Source organism: Oryctolagus cuniculus, chromosome 2, assembly GCF_051225735.1.
Source record: "Oryctolagus cuniculus isolate XC-2025 breed Fujian yellow rabbit chromosome 2, ASM5122573v1, whole genome shotgun sequence".
Classification (NCBI taxonomy): Eukaryota; Metazoa; Chordata; class Mammalia; order Lagomorpha; family Leporidae; genus Oryctolagus; species Oryctolagus cuniculus.
Window position 1 is genome coordinate 10,970,288 of NC_142868.1, and position 10,489 is coordinate 10,980,776.

The 10,489-nt window shown below is 45.8% G+C and overlaps 1 protein-coding gene across 6 annotated transcripts in view; it reads left to right on the top strand.

The window, feature by feature from the left end:
* CD38 (CD38 molecule) overlaps positions 1-7,117 on the top strand; it is a 48,733-nt gene extending 41,616 nt beyond the window's left edge. For 4 of the 6 annotated variants that reach the window (XR_016228172.1, XM_008274042.5, XM_089324542.1 and 1 more), the window contains one exon: positions 1,681-7,117. Coding sequence is in view for 4 of the 6 variants with exons in the window: in XM_008274042.5 (XP_008272264.3) it covers positions 1,681-1,744 (64 nt within the window). In the remaining 2 variants the exon portion in view is untranslated. 6 annotated transcript variants of the gene reach the window in all.
* Positions 7,118-10,489: the final 3,372 nt, after the last annotated feature.

The following is a 10,489-nucleotide window of genomic DNA, read 5'->3' on the forward strand; positions in this document are numbered from 1 at the left end:
TGTGGTGTTGAGGAGTGGTATGACTCTCGGGGGCTCAAAGTGAATGCCATGGTGTAGACATGACCCGTAGTTCAACTCTCCTTATCCCAAATGTACCTTCTGACTTTTGTCAGATGTCAGCAAACTTTTGTCCAGATGTTTTAGTGTGATTATTATATAAGTAAACAGAAATGTGGTTATATTAACATAGATTAGACCTCCTGATAATCTGATAGCCGTGTAACAAATCCCCCCACTCAGAGGCAAACACTATTGACACTCGGCTGTAAATCCTTCAAGAATTTCTCTGTTCTTACTATACACAAACTCACAGTTCTCATATTATATGTATAAGGTTCTTAACAAATGTTTTAACCAGTGGAATCAATAGAAGGTAACCTTACTTTGTTGGATGACCTTAAAAGCAGCAAATGGTCAGTAACTTTATCTGTTGAGTGCCCCCTAGTGGTTAATTAAAAAAAAAACAAAGGGCGCATTGACGGTTCTGTTACTTCAAAATAACACAGTCTCTATTCTTCAGAATGTTACACAGCGTATGAAAGGTGTGTCCATTTTATGAGAACATGTGACATAATAATTTACAAATTTATGGAGGGATATTGAATGTGACATAATTTTTACAAATTTATGGAGGGATATCGTCTTACCAGCATAACTACTGCTTCTTAGAATACAAATGAATTCTCAAGCAATTAGATATTATAATTAAGAAGCATGCTTTTATCCTCAGTTGATATAGATATAAAAGTCTGCTTTCAAAATCCTGAATGGTCTTAGGAAAATTCCTCTCCCAAAGTGGTATTTTCTTTCAGAAAACACACATTTCCCCCTAGAATGCTTTCACGTGGGTGGCCTCAGGTGACCTGCTGGTGAGGAGGAAGTGACTCTGTGCCTGGAGCCACTGTGCCAGCTGGCCTTGGCGATGGAGTGGAGATGATCCTGAGAGGACCATCCCAAGGCCAGGTTCTAACACTTTTCCCTCCCAGTGGTGCTGCATCTAAACATGGGTCTCGTCCTTGCTTTACGCTTAGCACAATCAGATTCAGTTCCAATTCAATGAACCACTTTCTCCAGTGTCCACCCAGCATCCTACAGTCATGCACCAGAGACTCCCATTAGACCCTTTTGCTTTGTTATCTCCAAAAACCACAGTCATTCCTCTGTTAGACGCATATGTAAGGTTTGTTTGTGCAAAAGAAATGTGTCCTCTGGTGAAAGCTTCCAGCCCTCTCCCAGAGGCTGGGCTGCCTCTGACTCAATGTACCTTCCAGAAACTTCTGAAGAGAGGAAAGCAAATGATCCACAGAAACCAAAGGCACCCCATCCAAGTTGCTGCTTCTGCTATTTCTTGATCATCAGTGGGTATTGATAGTGCACATCTATGACACATTAGAGTCAGGTGTTTCTTTTCACCGCCATTGTGTTACCATCCAGCAGCCCTTCTCAGTATGTGCTTCCACAGCTTTATAAGTGGAATGAAATCAAATTGGGCCACACTTCAGTTTGTCATTCCTGGAGTAGATCTTTCTCAGTGTTGTCACTGCCAGAGAGGACCTGTGTGGATGCTGGGTGGTCCACGCACACTTTCATTGCTAATGAAGGGGCTGCTTTTATTGGCAAATTGAACCAGAGGTGCATCTCATGCTGCATCTCCACCTCTGCTTTTGCTTTCTTTTCTAGGCCTGCCAGGTTTGTCCAATGCGTGAGACATCCGGAGCATCCGTCTTGCAGCGTCCTGATGTGAGCCCACTGCCATGGTGCCTGGATCTTCAGCCCCCCTGTTCACATCAACACGCACAACACCGGATGCACTGGTGCAGAGCAGATGTGAAGGAGGGTCTCCCGTCAAGATGTGAACACAGAGATGGAAATATTTTCCTTCAAAGGCTTGAAATAGTTTATGTTATTGGCATAGCTTTTATTGTAATCTGCAGACACTCAAAAGTATTATTGTACAAATTTAGAATGAAAATTTTATATTGTTATTTCATGTTCATGTGACACTTTTATGTTGTTTTTATGTTGGGAACATTCTTTCTATTGAGAAAAAACCATACCAAACCTTTCTTATTAGACCAGACATGGTCTATATATTTTATAGCCTTCCTACAGATGGTCAAACTGTAAACTCCATAGTTATGGGTTAAGTTGGGATTATCCCTTGGAAAAATTATTTTGTAGGATATTTTGTGTAGGATGTTTTACCTCTAACCCTTCCTAGAGCTCCATGAGCTTGGTATTATTATCTTCCATTTTTTAGATGAGAAAATGGGAGTTTAGAGCAGTTACATGATTTACATAAAGTTATCCATCTAGAATCAAGGTAGAGGCTGGATTCTCACAGCTGTCCATCTCTGAAGTACAGGTGCTCTCTCCTTCTAGGTCTGTGATAGACTAGATATGACAGACAGTATATATATATTTTCTCTTCCAACACATGCGTGTAGCATTGAATTGAACACAATAGAATCTGGAATGTGATCTTTCTGGATGGCTTCATAACAAATACCTTCCCCTCCTCCTCCTTCTCTATTCCTGTTCAGTGAGTCATATATGTTGGTTGCACTTCAGTGGCAATTTATGCATTCTCCCTTCTTGTTTTGGATCCATCATACTTGGGACTCATATATTTTGCTACTATTTCAAAGAACTAACTTACAGCTCTATTGATTTTTCTTTGTATTAAATTGCTTTTTGCTCCTCTCTTTATTATTAGAAATACAAAAATTCCTTTGAGTTTCTTTGAGTATTTTTATTCAGCATCTTGAAATGAAAGCTTGGATCACTGATTTTTCAGCCTATCTTCTTTTCTCACACATGCAGTTTAGTCTATAGATGTTTCCTGAGCTCTATATTAGCTGTAGTTCTTTAAAAAAATGGATTTGAGAAGCAGAGAGAGATAGACATATAGATAGATAGATAGATAGATATGTCTTTCATCCACTGGTTCACTCCCCAGCTGTACCCAACAGCTAGGACTGGCTCAGGCCAAAGCCAAGAGCCAGGACCTCAATCCAGGCCTCCCATGTGGGTGGCAGGAACCCAATTACTTGAGTCATTACCCGTTGCCCCCCAGGGTTGGCATTAGCAGGAAGCTGGAGTCAGGTGCTAGAGCCAGATGTTTTGATATGTAATGTGGGTGTTTAAACCAGCGTGTTAACTACTAGTCTGAACACTCACCCTGCAGCTACAGCTCTAGAGTTTTATTATGTCCCTTTCATTATCATTCACTTAAAGATATTTTCTAATCTCATTGTTATTTAGAAATACATTCCTTAATTTTCAAAATTCAGACTGTCTAGTTTTTTTAAAAGATGAACATGTTGAGCCGGCGCCGTGGCTCAATAGGCTAATCCTCCACCTTGCGGCGCCGGCACACCGGGTTCTAGTCCCGGTTGGGGCGCCGGATTCTGTCCCGGTTGCCCCTCTTCCAGGCCAGCTCTCTGCTATGGCCAGGGAGTGCAGTGGAGGATGGCCCAGGTGCTTGGGCCCTGCACCCCATGGGAGACCAGGAAAAGCACCTGGCTCCTGGCTCCTGCCAGGATCAGCGCGGTGCGCCGGCTGCAGCGGCGGCCATTGGAGGGTGAACCAGCGGCAAAAGGAAGACCTTTCTCTCTGTCTCTCTCTCTCACTGTCCACTCTGCCTGTCAAAAAAAAAAAAAAAAAAAAAAAAAAAAAAAAAAAGATGAACATGTTGAGTGAAGAATTAAACTGATCAGACTTCTCTGGGGGAATCTGCTTAGTTTGTTGACAATGGAATAAATGTTGAAGTCAGGTGTTTCTTGTTCATTATCTCAGCATCACACTGTGATCTTGAACAAAATACCTGAGCTCTGTGAACTTCAGCTTTCTTTCCACTCCAATAAGGACTGTAGCCTTACCCACATTAAATGTGGAGAGTACTAAAGATGGTGGCAAACGCTGCCCATGCAGCACAGAGCCTGCATCTCAGCAAACACCCGGCCTCTGTGGGCTCCTTTCTGCTCCCACACTTGGCAATCCAGTCTCCTTCAGAAGCACTTGCAGCTCCAGCCACCATGATGGACTCCTCCCTTGCCCCTCCCATGTAGGCAGACCCTCATGGGAAGTTAGGGCTGGCTGGACATGGGGGTGGGTGTCTGGGACCAGTGCTGGGTGCGCCTCAGACTTGCTCCAAGTTCAGTGAACAGCCCCTGCAGAGCGTCTTCATAAACAAGCCCTTGCCAGTGGGCTGGGTAGCCTGGCTGTGCTCCTCTCAAGCCCCATGGCTGATTTCTGCACACGCTTGTGTCTTTGCTCACCGGGGTACCCTTTGAAGTAGCTGCCTGTGCCAGGAAATTTTTTTCTTCACTTTTCCTTCCACAGATGAAATAGGTAGAGTAGAAATCGACCTGTGAGACTTCCTTCAAGAAGACCCACGTGAATGTTCAAGTTCAGACTTAGCGGAGGCCTTGAGGCAATGAGGGAGGCCACAAGAGGCCCTGGTGAGCCATGGATGTGGCTCATGGACTGGGTGCTTTCTCCTTATACCACCTCATGTATGGCCATGTGCCTGCCCCTTTTCTCTCCGTAGTTCCAACTTTGGGTACCTCTGATTATTGAGCATGCAGCCATTTCTGGCCCAAAGACTTCCTGGTCTTCAACTAGAACTTCCTTTGGCTTTGACCTTACCCCTTTCTGTGCCTTTCTTAGCTCTTGTTTGGAACAGACTCAACTCATGTCTGTGCCTTCTGTGACATGGAGGACACTGCTCAACTTTGGTTCCCTTTCTGATGTCCTTTTCCTCCTTAAAATGATTCCTGAATCTGTGACTTGAATGTCTCAGGAAGACCCCTTAGTACACAAAAGGGCTGTGTTCTTGTGGATTGTTGAAAAGCAAGTAGTTATATGTACTGAGTAGTTTTTATGTATGACAAGTAAAGTTAGTTTAAAGTACAATGTTAAAGTATACCTGCAGTAACATTAAAAGGTATTTTATAAATTCAATGTTAACCCAGACATTTAAAATAGATTTTAAAAAAATTACTTTACTTAACACTACTTTGGAGTCATCACTTTAACATATTGTTTTGAACAATCCATTAAGAACTCTTTAGCTGATTGCCACCCTGGGAGGGCAATGATCAGCTGGTCTTCTACTTCCATACACAAAACACAGAAGGCTTTGAACTCTAATAGAACATTTGTTCTTGAACTTGGTGCACACAGGTACACATTGCCATTGTCATCCTCTGCTTGGATTGCCAGGTCACATGAGGTAGTAAAAGCCATGGGATTAAGAGACAGGTGACCCACTGAGCAAGTTCAGTATCTATGAATCTAGTTTGGAATATATTGGTAACACAGAAATGAATTATAGAAACAATAAAAGAATACTACAGGACTTTGTGGCATCGTCCTTCCCTAAGATAGCTGTCCCTGGGCTTGAAGGTGGAATTAAGGACTTGTTGAACTGGTGGTAGCCACCAAAGACAGCAGGATCTCCTCTCTACATCTAAAGTTCAAGTGAGTTCATACCTGGAGAGAGCAGTGACCATCTTGCTGAGTGTGTCTATTGAGTGAGGGATGCGGGAATAAGTGTCTTACTCTCCTCTTTTTCAGTTGAGAGGCTAAAGAAGAATGTTAGTTTCTTTTCAGTAAGTCTCAGGTTTGAGAATACACGATGACATAACTTTGTTCTCTGTTAAGAAAACTCCCGTATAGACCAAGATGTAAGGTAATGACACAGCAAAACGTCTGACTCCTAGTAAGTGACGTAACTGTGAAACAGCGTTGAAAGGCTTGATGTAAAATGCAGGCCTGCAGAGAAGAGAAAGCTAACACTTACGGTGCTAGGCGTTCCATGTATTGTAGCAACCCGTGACTCCAGTTGTGAAAACAGAATACAGTTTGTGATGAAAATAAAATATTTTGAGTATTAGGAGCTTATAAACTCTCAGGAAGGAAGCTGCCCAGTCAAGAACAACAACACCCCAGGTGCTCCACTTACTGGTCAGGAAGAAAAGTCTGCTTGTGCTGCAGATAATCGGCTGTCCGTCCATCACTGCCAGACCACACAGCCAAAGCAGTTTCTGGGAACAAAAGAAACAGGAGAGAACGGTACAGGGCGCATGGCGGGTGGTGCCTGCTTCCTTGCTGGGCCAGTTTCAGATTCATGCTCACACAGCTATGTCTGGGGTATAGGGCCTGATACACAAGAAATGCTCAGATCAGACCTCAATTTTTCTGCTCATAAAATAGGATTGATAACAATGCCTACATCCTGAGTTGTTCTTTTTGTAGTAAAATAACATTTGTAAAATTCTTAAGATTGTGTTTAATGCATGAATAACTTGGTCACTGTTATTTTTTTTTTTTTTTTTTGGAAAATGGAGTCTGTTTTTATTCTGGAAGAACTGTCTTGACTACTTGTCTAGCCTACTTGGTTTAGAAGCTGAGATGCTGAGACTATGGGGGCTACGCTGAAGACAGCAGGGAAGGGCCCTCCTGCCAAACAGGATTAGGCACAATCTCTCTCCAGCTTTCAATCATCCAGGAGGGTTAGCACCTTCCCACCTGAGTGAGAAATGGGCAGTTATCCTCCTGTGGCTTTCCACAAAGAGTTAGCGCCTACCGTAAGCTGGGTGTCAACAAAGGATAGCGACAGAACTCCTCAGCTCCAAATATAAGAAGTTAACATTTGTCATTGTCGTCCTTCAAGCTGCCCAAGAAGAGTTCAACACCTCCGTTGGCATTGCCAGTCCAAGCACCTGCTCTCCCTCTCCTGACCAGGGTGGTGCTCTACTGAGAGCAAAGGCGTGGCGTCCTCCTTGGTGGAATGAAATCAGAAGTGCGTGCTGGCAGTAGAACTTCTCTCCCTTGCAATCAGCTCACTGAAAGAACACTGGGAAAGGGTAGGAGCTAAGAAATGGAGCAGCTGCACCACGCCTGCAGTACAAGACAGAAATTTCCCTTGCAGAATAATCCTTCATAATTAGCCCAGTCTTCAGAGGCTTCTCGGGGGTCCTTCTGCTGTCAGTATTCTAGAGCATCGAGTCCATGCTGCTGGATGGGATCATTTTAAAGAAGTGTTCTTTTAAAGTTTCATCCATGACCATTAACATGTCAAATACCTTCACAATAAAAGTAGCACAGTAGACGCTTCTGGAGTAATTTGTTGCAGAATCATGTGAGGATCCTAGAACACAACAGTCGCAGGTCAGTGCCTGAGCTCCAGGTGAAGAAAGGAGTCCTTTTGCTGTGTATCAGGGAGGGCTGATGTTGGATTGAGCGTGTTTTGGAGTCAGGGTTTGCCTCACTCTGTGTCTCCCTTTGCTATCACGAAGCCAAAGAACACCCACAAACAGAAATGTGGGGATCACCAACTATCCCTTATTGCCTGTTCTTTTTTTTTTTTAGAAATGTTTCTGTTTTTGCCATTTAAAATTTTTGAATATTATTTGAAAGACAGAGAGGCTTACTCCCCAAATACCTGCAACACCCAGGGCTGTGTCATTCCAAAGCCAGGATCCTGGAACGTAATCTGTGTCTCCCACGTGGGTGGCTGTGACCCAACTACTTGAGCCATCATCAGTTGGCTTCTAGCACATGCATTAGCAGGAAGCTGAAATTGGAACTGGAGATAGGACTGAAACCCAGGCAGGGTGATATGGGATGCAGAAGTCCCAAATGACATCTTGACTGCTGTGCAACATGCCCTACCTCTCCCTTTGTCCCCATCACCATTTTTTTTTTTTTTTGACAGGCAGAGTGGACAGTGAGAGAGAGAAAGGTCTTCCTTTGCCGCTGGTTCACCCTCCAATGGCTGCCACCGTGCTAATCTGAAGGCAGGAGCCAGGTGCTCCTCCTGGTCTCCCATGGGGTGCAGGGCCCAAGCACTTGGGCCATCCTCCACTGCACTCCCTGGCCACAGCAGAGAGCTGGCCTGGAAGAGGGGCAACCGGGACAGAATCCGGCACCCTGACCGGGACTAGAACTCGGTGTGCCGGCGCCGCTAGGCGGAGGAATAGGCTATTGAGCCGCAGCGCCAGCCCCCCCATCACCATTTTTAACTTGATCCTGACTTTCCAGCTACAGACTTCAGCTGCAACTGGCTCTGGCCAACAGGATGTTAGTGGATGTGAATAACACAACTGTCAGATCATCTTAAATATAAAGCCACTTGCCCTGGACTTCCTTTGTTTCTTTTTTACCTTTCATGAGAACCAGTGTGGCAGCAACAGCAGTCTTGGACCCAGAGATGGAAACCATAGGAAGAAGATGGTGAATATGAAAGGTTTTAGAGAAAAAAACTTCTCTTTTCCTTTCCCCATCCTGATCTACTTTCACCTAGAATCTCAGTTCCATGATGGCAAGACTTGGTCTGTTTTGCTCATTGCTTTATTTTCAACCCCAGATTAAAAATTCAGGAAGGGCCGGCACCACGGCTCACTAGGTTAATTCTCCACCTGTGGCACCGGTACCCCAGGTTCTAGTCCCGGTTGGGGTGCCGGATCTGTCCCCGTTGCTCCTCTTCCAGACCAGCTCTCTGCTGTGGCCCGGGGAAGGCAGTGGAGGATGGCCCAAGTCCTTGGGCCCTGCACCTGCATGGGAGACCAGGAGGAAGCACCTGACTCCTGGCTTTGGATCAGTGCAGTGCCGGCCGTGGCGGCAATTTGGGGGGTGAACCAACGGAAGGAAGACCTTTCTCTCTGTCTCTCTCTCTCAATGTCTAACTCTGCTTGTCAAAAAAAAAAAAAAAAATCAGGAAGATTTACTCTCAGAGCTCCTGTCTGCATATGATCATCATGGATCCTTGCCTTTGCACTCCAGTTCCCTTTGCTGGCTTTGTCAGCCTTTCCGCTGAATAACTGATTTCCCGAGTATTCACTCATCACCAGTTTGAGCCGACTTTTCTAGGAGCGAGGAGATGGAGTGTTGGTAGAGGATTTGGTGGATTTTAGTTTTACAATCCACCACGCTTGGGAGGTGTGGGTCGACCTGTGTTATCAGAGGTGTCCCTGGTGACCTTGCAGCAAACGATTGAGGAAACAGCTTCAGTGGACGTGGACAAACTGCCATGAGTTCTTCTCGTAACCCCATGAGGCAGTGGGAGTGAAGAAAGGTGGGAGAGCGAGAATTGGGGAGGGGAAAAAAACAAAACATGGGCAGAAAAGAAACCCTGGCAATGGGCAATGTGGTGTGGACGGCATCCTTCCTGTGGGTTGCACAATTTAGGGGCGGTGCCATGAATCAAAGGCCATCAGAACTATGTCCACATGGAGAATCCTGTGAGATGTGTGGCTGCTTGGGCTTCCCCTGCACTGAGCCACTGTGCTTCATATGTAGCCGTGACCATGGGCTGGGCGGATGCTTTGGCTGCTGCAGGTGGCCGTAACCGGAGCATGGCCAGCCTCACACCCAGGAGCCATCTTCGAATAGGAAATCCGCCCCCACCCCATCCCCCTCTTTAATGTTTGAGCAGTGAGCAGAAAGGCAGCTAAGACCAGAGGTGACAGCCAGGGGAAACCTGTGGCCCCGCTCATCTTTGAGCCCACTCTCAGGCCACCTGTCCCTTTCTCCCCAACTAGCCCCAGCCTTTAGTGTCCTCGGGACCTGCTCTTGTCATCACCCTCATCACACTGCTTCCTGGCTGGCAGTGGGTGGGTAAGGAAGCTCTGGGCCAAGGCCTGGGCTGGAATTGTGTGACCTTGGCCTACACACTCAGCTTCCTTGGTTCTGGGCTTTCTTACACACGACGTCATACACACCCAGTTTGTCACAAGGATTCAGTATGTGCTACTATCATCATATTATTTAATTAATTTTTTTCTAGAGCTTGTTCGGCTTTGCAGAGACCCTGTGTGAGAAAGAGTGAAAGCAGAAGGAGATAGCTGGCAGCCCAAAGCCCTCAGGCAAGGCAGGATCCAGGCCAGCCTGGGAGGATTCTCACTGTTTGGCCCTTTGCCTGTAAGATAATTTTTTCCTCTGTTTCCTCCTCTGTAAATGGAGGACCAGAACAAGAACTTATCTTGTTGGGTGTGTTTGAAAAAGGACTGGAGATTAGATTTATCTTCAAGGGAAAGAACCCATACTCAGAGAGCTAAATCTGATAGAAGCTTAGCCTTGAGGACAGTGGTCTAGGCAGAGGCAGCCCTGCCCTGGGGGCTTCTCAGAGACCTGTGGCTGCCTTACCCCTGGACGGACATCTTCTTGTCATGGTCCAAGATGGGCTCCATCATCCATGCCAGGCTCCAGGTGGTAGGAGGGAGAAGGACAATTGAAAATCAAGCAGTAACTCTGCAATGTGTCTTGAGGAAGTTTCTGGAAGCTCCATGTGACATTTTGCTAACTCCCCACGGACTAGAACGTACGTGACTTCATGCAGCCAGAGGTGAAGGAGGTGAAGGCTTTATTCTGAGCAGCCATGAGCCAGCCAAGAATGCCATTCCTTCAGAGGAAGGCAAGACTAGGTATCGGAGAGACGGAGAGACAGCCGGGCACACGCCCACCAGTCAATCCTCGGTGTGGA